This window comes from Sturnus vulgaris, chromosome 8, assembly GCF_052056855.1.
Source record: "Sturnus vulgaris isolate bStuVul1 chromosome 8, bStuVul1.hap1, whole genome shotgun sequence".
NCBI classification, from domain to species: Eukaryota; Metazoa; Chordata; class Aves; order Passeriformes; family Sturnidae; genus Sturnus; species Sturnus vulgaris.
This window is the reverse complement of record NC_142250.1, coordinates 28203897-28220353: the sequence shown is the minus strand read 5'-3', so window position 1 is coordinate 28220353 and position 16457 is coordinate 28203897. Positions and strand designations below refer to the sequence as shown.

At 46.9% G+C, this 16457-nt stretch overlaps 1 protein-coding gene across 11 annotated transcripts in view; it reads left to right on the top strand.

Annotated features, from left to right (window-relative positions):
- The first annotated feature begins 2038 nt into the window (after positions 1 to 2038).
- Positions 2039 to 16457, top strand: part of XPNPEP1 (X-prolyl aminopeptidase 1) — a 31000-nt gene continuing 16581 nt past the window's right edge. For 2 of the 11 annotated variants that reach the window (XM_088169318.1, XM_088169313.1), the window contains exons 1-9: positions 2041 to 2081; positions 3670 to 3765; positions 5966 to 6070; positions 6441 to 6571; positions 12082 to 12145; positions 13836 to 13940; positions 14217 to 14309; positions 15229 to 15372; positions 15738 to 15833. In XM_088169318.1, the coding sequence (XP_088025444.1) occupies positions 6455 to 6571; positions 12082 to 12145; positions 13836 to 13940; positions 14217 to 14309; positions 15229 to 15372; positions 15738 to 15833 (619 nt within the window). In that variant the 5' untranslated portion in view covers positions 2041 to 2081; positions 3670 to 3765; positions 5966 to 6070; positions 6441 to 6454. Of the gene's footprint in view, positions 2082 to 3669; positions 3766 to 5965; positions 6071 to 6436; positions 6572 to 7053; positions 7153 to 9809; positions 9902 to 10515; positions 10541 to 12081; positions 12150 to 13835; positions 13941 to 14216; positions 14310 to 15228; positions 15373 to 15737; positions 15834 to 16457 lie in introns of those variants that run through there. The other 9 variants (XM_088169317.1, XM_088169311.1, XM_088169314.1 and 6 more) reach the window with 8 other exon arrangements.

Here is a 16457-nt window from a genome sequence, read left to right as displayed (position 1 = left end):
CATCCCCACTTGGAGAGCTGGAAAGGCACATGACAAACATTTGAAATGTTTTGGACTGATCCTTCTCTTTTCCCTGGGCTGGTGCACAGCTCCGGCAGGTGCAGCTTTCCACAACCCTCTATTAAGAGCCACAGCCAAATTCAAAATCTAACCCCAAATTATTATTATTACTGTTATTGTGAGTCAGAGTAGGCTGAAAGAACCATTTCACAACCCTGATTGGATTCAGCTGCAGAGTTCACCATTGGCAAATGATCTCCGTGATCATCGTGCCAATGTTGCAGTGCTTTTAAAATGTCCTGACACGTGCTTTAGTATGAGTATTGCTGGATTCTGGCTGGTTTCCAAGAAATGAATCTTCTCAGCAAATATTCTGCAGGGTGAGCATAATGTGGTCTGTAATACAAATGCAAAACATGGCTGTAGTTTACCCTGAGGGGGACATTGATGTGTGATGAACTAAATGGGCCTTTTTGGCCCAGACTGCCAGGATTGCAGGAGTCCCTTGTGGGCAAGGCTGGAAGATAAGGTGAGAATAACCGGGAAACAGCAATTAGCTTCACCCAAGGAGGTTAATGAGAAAAGAAATTTTTCTGTTATAACAGTCCTGGTCACCAGCCTCTCCCTCCCCTCTCTCCTGTCCCTCCTCAGGGACAGTCTGCAATCCCAGCCCCAACCCATGACCCTTCCCAATGCTAGGATGCTGGTTGTAGGACAGACCTTTTACTCTCTTATGTCAGATTACAATTTTTGCTGTGCTATGTTGTACTCTACACTATATTCCAGGGATCTGCAGTGTGCAAACACCACAGTTGCTGGCCAGGCCTGACTGCAGGGGAGCTGGAATTGCTGAGCCTGGAGAATGGTCTGAGAGAAAAAGGAGCCAGACCCTTTCCAGATGTGCACAGCAGAAGGTCACAGGGCAAGCCGCAATGAGGGAAATCCGCTTAAACCTTTTGCTCCAAGGTGGTCAGCACAAGCAGGAGCCAGGTGGCTGTGCTTCTCCTTTCTTGGAGAAAGGACAAAATACAGGACAGTCCCTACACAACCTGCTCTAGCTTTGAAGCTGGCCTTGTTTTAGCAGAGGGAGACCTCCAAAAACCCACTGCTGCAGGCAAACCCCTCTTGCCTGGACACAGTCACAAAGCAGTTTTTTCTTTTGTTGTAGTCTTTCTTGGCGGTGATCTTCTCATGTCTGCATTTCTGTAACAGCCTCCTGTTTCTGCCCACCTATGAAAAACTGCCAGGGCAGAGCAGGGTCATGGAAGGTACCTCCCTTAGGAAGCATGCATGGCAAATGCCCAGATTTTCATAGAATCATTGAATAGTTTGGGTTGGAAGGGACCTTAAAGAACATCTAGTGTCAACCACGGGTACTGGACCAGATTGCTCAAAATCCCATCCAGCCTGGCCTTGGGTATTTCCAGGGTTGGAGCACTCACAACTTCTCAGGGCAACCTGTTCCAGTGCCTCTCACCACCCTGCAGCACGGAATTCCTTCATAATACGTAACTTCAGTAATTTCAACCTGTGCACCGGTGTGGTGCTGGGGGAGCAGGTGTGAGCCCGCAGCCGCTCCTGTCCTGCCCCGGCTCCTTCTCCGCCCGCCGCGCAGACACCGCGGAGCCGGGCGCGCCCGCGGAGCGGCCTCAATCGCTCCTCCACGCTGGATTTTGTGGCGTTCAAGAGCGGATCGCGGAGGAGAGCGCAGACCGAGGTGTGGGGCAGGCGCTTCGCTCCGCTCCGCTCGGTCCCTCCCCGCCGGCTGCAGCGCACGCCGGTGCCCCGGGCTCCACACCGGGACACGGAACCGGGGGGACAGCGCCGGACGCCGAGCGGGATGGGACGGGATGGGACGGGCCGGGCGGTCCCCGCAGGGCTCAGCCGTGCGGCCACGTCGGGCAACGCGGCGGTAGCCGTGGCGGTCCCGGTGGCTGTGACGGTCCCGGTCCCGGTCCCGGTGGCCGTGTCGGTGCCGGTGCCGCCCTGGCGGCCCCGTGACATCAGCAGTGACGTCATGGGGGCGGCCCTGGCGGCCCACGTGGGCGCTGACGTCGCGGCGGCGGGCGGGCTGGCGGCAGGTGAGGCGCGGCGAGCGGGGCAGCCCTGGGTGGGTGCCCGGAGCTGATGGCAGAGAGCGGGACCTGTGCCCGGGGCCCGACCTGGCCTGGTCTGGACCTGGCTTTCCCTTCCAGCCGGTCCCCGGCGGGTCTCCAGGCCCAGCCCGGGCGCCCAGGCCCTGCAGGGGATCCAGCACTGACAGCCGGGCCCGGCCGGGGTGGCCAGGCCCAGGCGGCTCCGTCAGTCCTGTGGAGGGCTGGGGGAGGCTTTTAGCTCAGGTGGACAGAAACATCTCACTTACGAGGGGATCAGGCGGGAGCTGGGCCTGTTCAGTGTGGAGGAGAGAAGATTGAGAGGGGATTTCATCAATGCATATAAATGGTTTAAAGGCGGGTGCAGGAGCATGGTGCCAGGCCCCTAGAAGTGGTGCCCAGCGACAGCATGAGGGACAATGGCCGCAAACTAAAACACAAGAAGTTCCACCTCAACGTGAGGAAGAGCTTCTTTACACTGAGGGTAGCAGAGCACTGAACAGGCTGCCCAGGGATGCCTTGGTGTCTCCTTCCCTGGAGACATCAAAGCCCACCTGGATGTGTTCCTGTGTCACCTGCTTCAGGTGACCCTGCCTTGGCAAGGGGATTGGACTGGACCAGAGGTCCTTTTCAACCCTAAGAGTTCTGCCTTCTGTCTGGTGAGGTAGAAGTGCTGCGGGTACTGTGAAGAGAGGACAAGCAGTGGGGCTTGTGCCTCAGTGTGTGAGTGCTTGGGCTGCCCTGTGTGCAGCCGGTCCTGGCTTTGAGGTGGTGCCGCTGGCTCCCGACTGTGTGAGCCAATGTGCTTATTTTGAACAAGACTATTTGTAAAAGAGAAGGCGGAGAGGAAATTATCACAAGGACGAGCATATCTGAAGAAAACATGATATAAACACTCAGGGTGGTCTAACACAGCAGCCACAGCTGCAGCCAGACCTCCTGGCCTCGCCTCCCTTCCCCACCGTGGCACTGGCACACACCCTGACACAGTGGCCTGGTGGCCCTGGCCATTGCTGGTGTCGGGGCTTGCAGCAGCCCATCACTCTGCGTGCATGTGGGAGGCGGGAGGATGTGTCTGGTTCCTCTGGCAGCATTTTCGTGGTTGCTCTTTGCTCCATGTGTCTGATGGAGATGCAGTCCAGGCAGGATCTGGTCTGGGCTCTTGGAGAAGTGCCTCCTGCAGTCTGAGTGAGGTGTAGATAATATACGTCTAGACAGTGACAGATTTTGGGATCCAGCTCTGACTCTTTGTCATGCTACAGGGTTACTTTGCATTTTACTCCTGCTCTGCCTTAATTTCCCCATCTGTAATATGGGGAGTGGCCCCTGACAGGGTGACTGAGAAAACAAATTGCCATAAACCAGCACACACTTGCAAGATTTAATCATAAATCTTGACAAGCAAATGCTTGACCCTTGATGTTCCCTGTTCCTTCATGGTTCACCCTCATTGCATCTCTAATATTATCACCAAGAATGTAGTGTTAATGCATTTTCAGCTCATTGCTGGGGATTGAGATGTTTTATGGGAGGGCAAAGTTTGTTACCACTTCAATTTTGCCCTTTGCTTTCTCAGGCACAGTGGAGCTTATGAAGGCTGAGCAAAGAGCTGGATGGTGTTTTGTGTGAGCAGAGACAAGTGGAATCCAGACGTGGGGAACTGCAGAGGCAGGTAACAAGGGAGCCTGATACCTTTCAAAAAGTTAGGACAGGAAATGGGACTAGTTCTTCACTGCTACAGCCACTGCCTTAATTTCTGCTGTGTTTCATTTTAATCACTGAACTGATTAAATAATGATAGAGATAATGATAGAGAAGCTGTTTTAACTTTGTAGAGGCTTGTAATTATGGCCGAGGGAGGAAAGTCACCTGTTAAGGTTTATAGGAATAACCAGAGTAAATAGCTAGGAACTATCTCTGAGAAAACATAGCATCTATTTCTCTGGAAACTGAGGACAATTTTTGTTGTAAAATTTGTGGAGGATATTTTGCAAGCCACTTCTTATAATATGGGGGTTATCCAAAATATAAGTCCTCATTAATATGGGTTTTGTTGCTAATCTACTTTAGTTGTGTTTTTAATATCACAAGCAAATCTTTCAACAGTGAGACGACATTTTAAATGATTTTTTTTTTTTTTGTCCTTGAGAGAATCTCATCTTGCTAAGAAAACCATGGCTTGTCAGCAAGGAACTTTATTAAAAGGCAAAGCCTTGTCATGCCTTACCTATTTATATGAGACTTCCAGACTCCTGGAGACAAACCACGGGCCAAGAAAAGAAACTGTGTCCTTATGAGTTTGTAGAAAGAGATTCTTTTCTGCTGGCTTGTCGCTACGTTATTGCTCTCTCCTCTGTGTTTCATTCTATCTGAACATAAATCAGCGGCAATGTTATAGAATGTTACAGCAGCTTGCTGTGGAGGACAAACAGAAACAATCACAGTATTATAAAATTCAGTGTAGCTTGCAAACATTGTATGAAACAATGAAATTTGTCCTGGTAATAAATCTGAGGTGTAATCCCCAGCAAAGGGATGAGATACGAGTTTGAGGATATGGTGTATGGTGCCTTTTGAGCTTGATTTGCTTATTGTGGTCTGGGTTTTAAAAGACAGTGTACCTGTGGGCAGAGTCAGTCTCACCCAAGTCTGGTGTGCTCTAAACTTTCTATGATGAGACATGTGAATGGTGGTCTTGGGTTTTCTTTACACCTGAATGCATCAGATCCTGGTTCAATTTGTGATTTGGTCACAGTGCTGCTGTGTGACCTTGGTCAAATCAAACTTTGTGAAAGGAAGGCAGCTTTTCTGCCTTCCTGTTTAGGTGGCAGACATCACAGGGCAGGGACTGCGCTTTATTGTGTTTTGCCATAAGACTGTAATGTCATCTGGGACTCCTGGTAGCTATTGAGGTGTAAAAAGAATAAGTGCCTGGATAAGCAAAAAATATTTGGGACTTGCATGCTGTTTGCTTCTCCTGTCTATGACCTGTTTGTAGACATGGCTGTGAAATGAGCTGTGAAATTAACTGGTCAGAATAAAATACTTTATAGCATGGCCATCAAGCAGCACATAACCCACTTTGCCCTGGAAAGTGACAACATTAAAGTTACAAAAGTTCTTAAAAATGTTAAAGGAGTGGGGAGAAAACCAGAAAGGGGATTATCCCGCTTCAGGTACACTTTGGAGATATGAGTAAAGAAAAAGGAGGAGAACTTCTGCAAAGTTTCAGGCTACTTGATTTTCGTAGTTTTTCTGGCCAGTCATCCTCTGCAGCCAGCGTGTGCCTCCCACTGCAGCCATCTCTTGTGCCAGCAGAGCAGCAGGGCCTGACGCAGCGCTGTGCCGGGTGCTCACAGCGGGCACTGGCAACTGAGGGTTTTGGGGGTGCACATTGAGAGGCTGGTGTTCACTGCAGTGCCAAAAATGCAAACATCCATTGCAAAAACACAGCCAGGGAGGGTGACTGGCCTGTGCCCTTGTTTACCCATCTGATCTGCTGTGTGCCATCCAGGCTGTGCCCCACCCCTGCCTGACACCAGCTGAGATCTGCAGAACATTTGCCAAAGGTCTTTAGAGAACATTCCCATAACTGTCCTTCGTTGTCCCCTGGCAATCACTTGTGAGAGCTCAGTGGGCTATTCCCCTCCTGTTACACTTGTGTTCTTGCTAGTTGAACTAGTATGCAGCCCTGAGGTCAATGTGGCTGGTGAATGCATCCCTCTGAATGTCCTTGGGAGCAGATTTCTTTTGTCTGGGTTAATTCAATCACCAGTTCACCATGAAACTCTAGGCTACAGTAAAACTTCTAAAAGTTATATTTATAATCGGTCCATTTCTGAGTTCCTGATGTGCATGTCTTCCTCTCCCAGCAGCCTGTGCTCCTGTGGTGTTTAAGCCACAGCATCCCCGGCCCTAGAGTGAAAAGACTGAAAGTTTCTCTCAGAGCACTTCATAGGTGGAGCTGGTTCTGATCTGTGAGTACTTGGCTCCCATGCCTTGGCTGTCATGGGGAATGTCTGAGTTGCTTTGTTCTTGGTGCTGTCCAGATGCAAGAAGGGGTTGACCAGTGCATTAAGTTTACGTGTATCACCGCAGGGCATGCCATCCTGGTGAGAAAGATCCTTTCCAGGACAGGCCACCTTTGACTCTCTGGCCTTAACTTGATTTCTTGTTCTCAAGGAGCATGAATTAAGGGACAAGACAGGTGAAATTCTGGTCTGAGAGGGATGATGATGGCACAGTTGTCCTCAAGGGGAGTTTCCAGTGGAGACAGCTTCCTCCAGCCTGTGCATGTAGGTGACCTGGGATGGCTGGAGAAACACTGAAGTTTCATGCTTTGTTTAGTTACAGGTAGGAAGATGAGTCCGAAAATTACAACAGAGCTGCTGAAGCAACTGCGGCAGGTGATGAAGAATCCCAGATATGTACAGGAGCCTGTCCAAGCCTACATAGTGCCCTCTGGAGATGCCCACCAGGTATGGATGGATGCATTATGGGAATGGTCATACTTCCCTTACCTGCAAAAAATAAAAGTCAGGTACAACTAAAATCATCCTTCGTTCACTAACTTGAATGGTTCTGGCATGAAAGTCTGGGAAACTGGAGAAATATCATGTTGGAAAAAGTTTCTGGGGTCTTTTCAGGAGACCGAGGTTTTTATGTTCTTGTAAGAAATCAAAGTGGATGTTCCACGAACAGTTTTTCATCAGATTGTCTTCAGGGAGCTCGCACTGAAGAAAAGGAGCTTGCCAGGGCACTTGCTGTGCCCATCCTGGCTGTTGGGAAGAATGGGTTTACTGGGGGAGGAACAGGCCTAATCTGGGCTTTACTTTCCCCAGTAGTACCTCCCAATCAATACATACTCTAAAGCAAGGTAGCAAAGATTTAGTTGCAGAATTTTCTCTTTGCTAGATCCAGTTCTTGGTGGAATTTGTTGCCTTATGCTTGAATCCTTCAGATCCACAGGGAGGGGCCTTAGGAGAGGAAGGAACAGGCCACAGTGATGCTTCCTTTTCCGTGCTGCTCTGCATCATGTTCTGTGCACTAAAGACAGAAGGCAAGTCTGGGCCCAGAGTGGTAACCCGTGGCAGTAACTGTTGTATGCTGCTTCCACTGTTAAGAATTTTGTAATCTGTGACATAAATTTTAAATTGCTGAACTGTCTTTTACCTCCCCTGCTTGCTTATGTTCGCTTTGTTAGGAGACCCAAGAACTGCTGAGGGTTTTTTCCCTCCTCATCCATTTTCAGGAAACAAAAGACCTGAAGCTTTACTGGCTCACACCCAAAGCTCCCTTTTACCCCAGGGTGCACAAGAGCAAAATGCAACTGAATCAGAACCTTTGCCCTTGACTTGGCACTGAGGTGAGCCGGGTCCAGACTTGCCTGTGCCCTGGGACCATATGTGCAGCATCGTGTTTCCTCATAGGGAGATCCAAACTTGGGCAGGTAGGGGGAAGGCGTTTTCTGCAGCTGCTATTGTCTGCTGCATTCCTGCCTCAAGCTGCCTCTGTCCATATATAACTCTGGTTTCATTTCACTAGACATTAAATGCTGTCATGTGAGTTGAAGAATGTGACCCTCAGGACTTCTGGGTTTTTCTGTTGCTTTCTTTTCCTTGACAGAGTGCAGTTAAGCAGAGCACCCCATGTTGCTATTTCCTGCCAGGCTAGTTGGTCAGGTTTCTCTGCAGAGGGAATCTATCTGAATAGAAACGATTACTAAAAACTGCTGATTCTGGTGCCTCCTGAATAGCTGGTGCAGGATTTTTTTTCTTTAAGGGTTGGAAATTGATGCAGTTTTTGCCAATGACAGAAACCTGTTGATCCCAGAACAGCCTTACTGATTCCAAGTAAATTGTGATGACCTGTGATTTGAAACTGTTCCAAGCAAGGGTTTGTTTCCTATGTGCAAACAAGAACTTTACAGCCTTGCAGTTCAGATTTTGCTCTTAGGCAGCTCCCTCCATCACTCAGAGTACTGTGGTTTAATGATATCCAAGTGCTTGGTGGCCTAAGCCATTTCCTCCCTACAGCCCAAACAAGTTATGTATTGCTGTCCTTGCTTCTCTCAGCTATTCCTGAGGCTGTCCTGGCATCCACATCACAAAACTTGTCAACGAATAGGGCTTTGCCTCCTGTGGTGCTGCCACAGGGTTTAGATTGGGGGAAACTTTATTCCCTTCTGGGTTACAAAGGAACCCCTGGATTGGATTGATGCTGATACACCCTGATTTTGCAACTTGCTGACGAATTTGTCTTTGTAACACAGGGAATGTTGATGAGCTCTGATTTCTGTGATGCTTTTAATATTGGTTTTCCTGCAAGGTTAGGCAGCTTAGATTATCATACTGCCAGGAGTCTAGAGTTGTATCCTCTGCTTTCCATGTTTAGTTGTGTAAGGTACTGAAAGACTTGCAGAGCTTCTCAAACACAGCTCTCTCTGACTCAGACTTAACCAAGGCTGCCTTGGATTTGTGGCTCTTGCACTCAGTCCTGGATGTTGGCTGGCTACTTTAATTTTTGAAAACTTTGATGCTGGTGATAAGAAGTCAGAGAAAAATACTCTTTCCTTGGGGACCTGGGTGGTCCAGAAGCTGATGAGAAAGGATGACAGTCCCAGCCAAAAGCGGAATGGGGCCCAAAGAATCCTACTTCTTTTCATGCATGTTCAATAGCTACAGGTGCCCAAGGACATCATGAAGGGATGAAAAGCCGTATTTTTAGGAATGAGGCACCTAAACCCTTTGTGGTTTGGTTAAAAATGTCAGAGCTTTTGGGATGTTGCAGTGGTAAAAGCAGGATCCATTTTTATGTTGATTGTGTGTTTACACTGAATCTGGAGTTTGCCCATATGGGACTATTCAGAGATTGGCAGAGCTGCTTCTTAGTGGGAGGGAATGATGTTTGGATTAGGGCTTGGGTTTGGAGCCAGTCACAGCTTAGCCATGTCTGGCTTCACCCTCCAGGCCTTGACTCAAAACAAATTTGGTCAGATTTGGCTGGTTGTCCACATGAAGGAAGCACCTGCCCAGCTTAGGGCCCTATGTTTGGGTTGGCAGAGGTGCTGTCTTCTGCTCAGGGCTGGCTCCTCTGACACATTGAGCTGAGGAATCAGCTGAGTTATAAAGCAAGAGATGGCTTGTGCACAGGTTTCTCTGATGTGTTCCAGATCTTACCAATGCAGTTGGGTTTTTGGCACTGAATACCTGCCTCCCTCCAGGTACCCTGCAGTGTTTGTTCTTTAATGACACCAGTGTTGTGGTTCTAAGGATAGTCAGATGCACTTTGCATTGCTGATCTTGGTTGATTAGGCTAGAATGAGCTTCAGCATATTTACAGCACATCCATGCAGGCTCTGGGGATAAGCAGCAGTGATTTTTTGGGGGTTCTTCCTGGCTTAAATGAGGGGTTTTTGTGATGTAGCCCCCAGTTTTGTCTGTGTGACTGACAGGTGTGGTGAGAAGCAGATGTGGAAGGACTGAGGGGGGCCAGGTTGAAGGCCATCAGAGCTGCAAGACAAGCCCCAGGGAAATACCTTGCTCTCACTGTGCTGTGGTCTGTGCTTTGTGTGGCACACACAGGTGTTCCCCATGTAATTTTAGCTTGTGTAAAACATGGGCTCATCTTTGCACAGTGGGGGTTGCTGCATGGAATAGAACAGGTGGGTGTGCAAGAATTCAGGCTGACAGATGAATGAACTGTCTTTCCCTCCAGATCCCTGATACTCCCTTTAAAGCCCTTCTGCTTCTGCCTCATTGTAAACTCAAAACACTTCCTGGATTTATCTGTGAATGGGACAGCATGAGGTATGTCCATGCAGTCAAGGTCTTTGCTTATTTGGGTCAGCTTTTACCAGATCTAAAACTCATACATTTATTTTCCTTTTGTATTCTTTTAAAATTGTTTTCATCCATTTCATTGTTCTGTGGTGTTAACCCCTGCTAAGAATGTGAAGTTGCTTGTCTTCACAAGCAAACTAGCCTCCAGTCTCTATGTTGGTCAAGAGAAATGGAAAAGACATCATTGCTCTCATTTGTATTTAAGTATATAATTTGGGATGTACTTAAGTGATATGACCCATGATGGAAAATATCCACTACCTCCTGTTGGCATTGGACCCTGGGAGATGATGTCCCACCTTTGAGCTGGGAAGTGTAGGAGAGGGGAGTCACAGCAGTCAACAGGCTGAATAGTCCCTGGGGAGTGTTGAAATGAGGAATCCTCAGGTTTAGCATCACTCTGCCTTCATATTCTGTCCTGCTGCTCTGAGCAGGCAGTGAGGAAACAGACACTTGATTCTGTTCCTTCAACAACTTCGTCCACTCTGTCTGCTGATGCCTTTGCCATTATTTTAAAGGGGCTCAGTGGTGATTATGTGCTGTGTGGGGCTGAGGGATCCACCCCATCAGCTGGAGCTGTGCTGAGGGCTGTCATCCTTTCCCAAGCTGGATATCCTGACCTCCCTTTTCCCCACATCTGCTGAACATGTTACAGCCCTGTAGGGCTGGACAAGAAAAAGCACAGGAAAGTAACTGGGTCAGAGAGGAGGGCATGGCATGGTCTCCATACCCCCCTCCTTTCTGCCAACTTTCGCTAGTGTTTGGATAAAAGGGAGGATTTCTTTGGAATCTGGATATACCAGGGATCTTTCCTGGCAATTGGGAGCAAAAGCCACTCAACAAGATCCTCTTTTGGGCCATGAGATTTGCTGTCCCAAGGTTCAGTTTCAAAATATTGGTTGGCTTCTCCCAGGAGGGGAGAGACATGGCTGTTGTGGAAGGGGTTTGATCATGGTGTGATTTGGAGCAGAAATAAAGAGTTGGTCCTAGGTGCTGTAATTTGTGCTGCTTGCTCGCTCACTCTTGTGCTTTGAACCCTATGTCTTCTTTAGAACAGTGAAGAGTAACAGATTTGAAGGGAGTGTTTTTTAACAATCAGATGATTCTGTCACAGTAGGGACTAAAACCACCTGAGAATTGGGCTGTGATTTCTTAGCTCAGTTCCTAAGATTTTTCTTTTGCTCCAGCACAGCTGGGGGCAGAGAAACAGGCTTGGATTTCAGACCATTTGTAAGGTACAAATCCAGGGGTTTTGCAGCTAAAACGTCAGTGCTGTCAGCCTGGATTAAGCTGATTTGCTGATTTGCACTAGTTCATTAACAGGCCTACTCAGCAGTTCTGACCTACAAACTTGCCAAAATGGAATCCCATAAAAAAGTCATGTGGGCCATGTGAAGGTTCAGTTGTTCTTTTAATTTTGGCAGTTCCTGTTAATATCAGGTGTCTGTGCATTCTCAGGCTCTTCTACAACATTCTGAAAAGATGTTTCCAGAAACACAGGTTATGACAGATTTAGGATGAGGATAGACTAATAGTCTTTGATTCCCTCTCATCCTTCAAACCATGGTCTGGTGGTTTTTGCTGTAGTCTCATTTTGGATAGGCAAGGAAGAAGTGAAAGGATCAGTATCTATTTATGAAAGGACCCAAGGGTTAAATTTTTTACAGTCTTGCCACCTTGATAATTTTCTTTCAATGTCACTATCGCAGGGAAAGAAAGTCTTAAAGGAATTCTTAAAAGTGCCAGTGAGGAAATTTCAGTGGAGATAGTGAATTTTACAGAATTTATATGCTGATTACCCCAAGATCAAGGGGTGCTTCTGGTTTCCCTTCCCTTCACGTTGCAGCTTCAAAGGCATGATTTGTTTGTTGCCCAAAGGGGAGGCTGAGTGTGAAATAAACGTCTGCAAACTCTGAAGCACTTCAGTGTTTACAGATGTTTGTGGGAGAAAAGTGCTGCAGCTTAAAAAACCCACCAGTTGAACATAAATACCATATAATCACAGTGGAGGAAGCCCAGGAATTTTTAACTCATTTTGTTCTCTCCATGGTGTCCTTTAGGAGAAAAAGCTTATCAAAATATTTGTCATCAGCTGATTGTTTTTTTTCCCCTGCTGCTATAAATAATTGCTGCCTCTTGTTTTCTAGAGCGAGTACATTGCACCCTGTGATTGCAGAAGGGCATTCATCTCTGGATTTGATGGCTCTGCAGGTACCTCACCAGAACTTGGGTTCTTGCATAATTCTCCTCTAAAGAAATAGTTCATTTCATGGCATAGAGGCAGGATGGAAAAGAAAATCTATCCAGCTTGTTTGGACTGTTTTATTCCCATTTCAGCATCTGCAGAATTACGTCTTGGCTACCTACTGGAATTATGTAATATCAGCGAAATAACAAGTTTTCAGAAAATGTTTGACCCCTAAATGAACCTCTCATAAAATAAAATCCTGTTAACTCTTTAATGTGGTGCCTGTAACCTGCGGTCATTTCTTTTGATGTGCAGCCAGTATGAATAGATTTTTACATTGCCCGTTTGGGCTGGGTGAATAGTGGATGGACTTTAGCTGGCCTTTCTGTTTAAACAGAGCCAGGGCCAGAAACTCTGCATTTGGAAACCGAGCACTGTGGAAAAGTTTGCTTATCTTGCCGAGACAGGATGTTTTCTTGGCTGTAGGATAGGTCTGTGTTTCAAGAGACCTAGTTTTTACCCTAGCTGTACCCTAAGCTGTGCAAATTACTCTACTCTGTGGTTGTTGGAAAGTCACTTTAGTCTGCTGAAGGTTTTTTCCCCTCTAATTATATATTAGTTAAATAAATACTGGTACCTATGTTTGGAGGTCTCTTCATCAGTTCCTATGAGCTCTGGGACTTCATTTGGAAGGTGATAAATCCAGGGCTGTGGGCTGCTGTTAATGGCTTACATGAATCCTGTATTAATTTTGCCCCTTCTGCGTGACCTCTCCATAACCTTCCTCTCTAATTTGTGCCCTTGTTATGTACTTGAAAGGTTTGTTCTCAGCCTAATGTGCAGCAAATCAGTGAGGTTTCACACAGGGGCTTACCTTATGTTTCTTGCTTCATCTTTTCAGGCTGAAGCAACTTAAAATGGGGTTTATGTTGGGGGAATTTGATAGAAGACAATGAGTTAATAATTGGAAACTCTGCTCTGCTAATCTGAGCATCAGTTTTTTGTGACAGAGAGTATGGTCAAGATGCAGACTCCAAAGACTTGGATTCAGTTTCAGTTTGTGCCATGGTTTGTTTTGTTTTATACTGTCAAGGGCAAGGCAGCTTGAGTGCCTTGCTGGGATGTCAGCGTCCCTCAGCTGTCTGCTTGCATCCCTCCATCTGGAGTCAGTGGAATGGGACAGACAGTGAAACCAACAGAAGTTTATGTTCATGTTTCCTGTTCAGCCATCTCTGCTAGAGCCGTAACATTTGGGAAAGGGGTGCAGCTGACCATACCCATGTCTGCAGGCCTGGTATCAGCTGTGTTTTGTGGATAGCCAGAGCCCAGGCTTCCTCCCCAAAAGAGGATGGGGTGGAGTTCAGGGATGTACAGTCTATGTTACTGTGACAACAGCCAAGTGTAGACCACAGTCTCTGTTACAGGAGGTTTGGAAAGCCCTACTTACCCAGTTCCACTGGCTGGCTGAGATTTGCTTGAGTTCATCTGAGCCTATTCATTAAGGTGCATCCTTGTGGATACTGTCTCCAATAGGATTTGGAAGGTCACAGTGCAGGGGAAACAGTGAATATCTCCACTGAAACAGGAATAACTTTAGAACAGTGATCAGAGGTGCCTTTTAGAGAATTAGGATGAATTTCAAACACTGTCCCTGCTGTCTATGTCTGCATGGTGGCTGCCTACCCTGAATCACCTTTCTGCCTCCCTGCCTAGGTACTGCCATAATCACGGAGCAGCACGCAGCCATGTGGACTGATGGACGCTACTTCCTGCAAGCTGCACAGCAAATGGATAGCAACTGGACACTCATGAAAATGGGTATGCAGGAGCCTGGGGCACTGCTCCACTGATAATGGAGAACAGTCACTTCACACACTTACAGCCTGAGCTGTAGGGATATCCCATCATGCAGGGAGTTAGGGACATACTGGATACACAGCTTCTGCTTTAGTATCCTGTGACAACTCTTGCCTGTTGGTCTAGACATTCATTAGTAGACATATTTGATGCATTAGCTTGGACTTTTTGCATAGTGCGGGAGTGTTTCAATGTTACTGCTTCTTTGAACTTTTTTCTTTTTTGTAATCCTTGAAGGTCTGAAGGATACACCTACTCAGGAGGATTGGCTAGTGAGTGTCCTCCCAGAAGGCTCAAAGGTGGGAGTGGACCCTTTCATTATTCCAGCAGGTTGGTTTTACTTTATAACTCTGGGTTGGGCAACTGGATTTTGCTTTCTTGCTTCTCTGGGTGAGCTGTTGTGTGATGGGGTGCAGCTAACCATGTTCCAGATGTAGTGATGGTTAAACTGTTACACAAAACAGGTTGGATTTTGGTTTAGCCGTGTATCACAAGAGTTACACAGCAGTGCATTGACTCCAAAGCACAAGGGATGAGAACTGCTTTTTAGGCTTGCAGTGACTTTACCTGAAAAGCAGAATCCTGATCATCTCTTTTTGTCTGTGTTTTGTCTTGTCGTGGGCACTTGAGTACAAAGGTGCTGAATGCCTTGGTCAGCATGTAAGCAAGAGCACCCAGGCACAATTCATGCTGCTACTCCTGCTTGGTGGTTTTGGGATCTCTGCAGCTTTCCCTGTAGGAAGTACAGGGAGAGATATCATATCAGAGTATCCATCTATTCATGCTTCAAAACACGAGGCACAATGCGAAGGCCACTGGAGGCAAGGGGAGATATTTGCTTGTGCAGATGGATTAAGAACCTATCTTATTGGCTGTGTGGAAGAGATCTCATCTTGTCTAGCTTAGCTCTAGCATGGTTCTGCACTGAGGGAGAGGACACCCTTAGGGCAGCTTCTGCTATGGCTTCTTCCAAAGACTTCTGTGTCCCAGCTGGAGCAGTTCTTCTTCAGCTCAAGCACGGGGCTTCAGGACTGTGAGGTTCCGTACCTGCCACTGGATACTGTGGTGTGTTTGTGGAACTGTAACCACAGTAGATTTTGCTGTCTTTCTTAAGGGAATAGGAAGAAGGGGAGGTTGGAGGGAAAGGAGAAGACTCTGATTCTTGAGTTTGACCTTTGTGAACAGAGCTGTTGGTGAACTTATGTGTGTTCTTTAAAGCCACCACTCCTGACTTTCTTCCCTTTGGTAGACCAGTGGAAGAGAATGTCCAAAGCCTTGAGAAGTGCTGGCCATGACCTTGTGCCTGTCAAAGAAAACCTGATTGGTACAATCTGGACAGATTGTCCTCAACGTCCCTGCAAGCCTCTCATCACGCTTGACTTGAGTTACACAGGTGAGAAGCTTAACTCCCAATAGACATGGATTTTTCCTATTGCTCTATATCCTCTTTTTGCTTTTCTCTTACAAAAGAGAGAGAAAAACAGTACTGCAGCACAGTGTGGTCACTGTGAATAGGTCAAGAAAGTGATCAGACCTTAGCTAATGACCCCTCTGTCCTCAAAACTTCAAATAACCATTCTCTGGAAGTTGAGTGGCTTCAAAACAAATCCACGGGCATCTAGAGGGCAGCTCATTTGAGATCGTTCATATCAGTTATTAGAAAGGAGTGAGGAGAACAAGCAGAATACATTGGTCTGTGTTTACATCATCATCCCCAGCAAAGTTTGGGACTGTAGCTGTTCCTATTGTGTTTTGCAGGGGTCAGCTGGAGAGACAAAATTGTAGCCCTCCGTTCAAAGATGGCTGAGAGGAAAGTCATGTGGTTTGTGGTAACGGCCTTGGACGAAGTAGCATGTAAGTCTTTGCATCTCCTTTCTCAGTTCTTTCTACAAAATAAATATTCTTCCTGCCTTGGAAAAGAAGAACCATGCCAGAGTGAGAGACCCATATTACAACATGTTCGTTAGACATCAATTAACTTCTTATCAAGTGCAGTGGTGGTAATGGGTCACAAACAGCAAGCCTGTATTTCTGCACAGTGCCTCATTACAGCAGTGCAGCTCCTGAGTACATTTTTGGCCTAGGAAATGCAGCAAATTACCACTTTTGAAAAACAGCCCAGGCAAAGGGAGAGGAAGGTCACACGTAAAGCCTTGAGGCAGCATGATGGAAAAAAAGAAGACCTGTGAAATTTTCTGGCTGTAAAATATCCTGATGCTGCCTCACCCATTGGAAAGACGGAGACTGTTTTCTGTTGTGGAGTCTGGGTTATAAACAAAGCAGTGCAACATGTGGCTTTGTATACATAAAGCAAGGGTGGGGTACACCGCATTCACAGTAATCTTCCTAATTGTCACAACTCTTAAGTCAGTCTCTACCTCTCCAGTGTTCAGCCAATGCTTTGGTTAAAACAAGTATGTCAGGGCTCAACTTGTTTTTCCAGATCATTTCAACCCAGGGTCTCACTTGAGTCCCCTC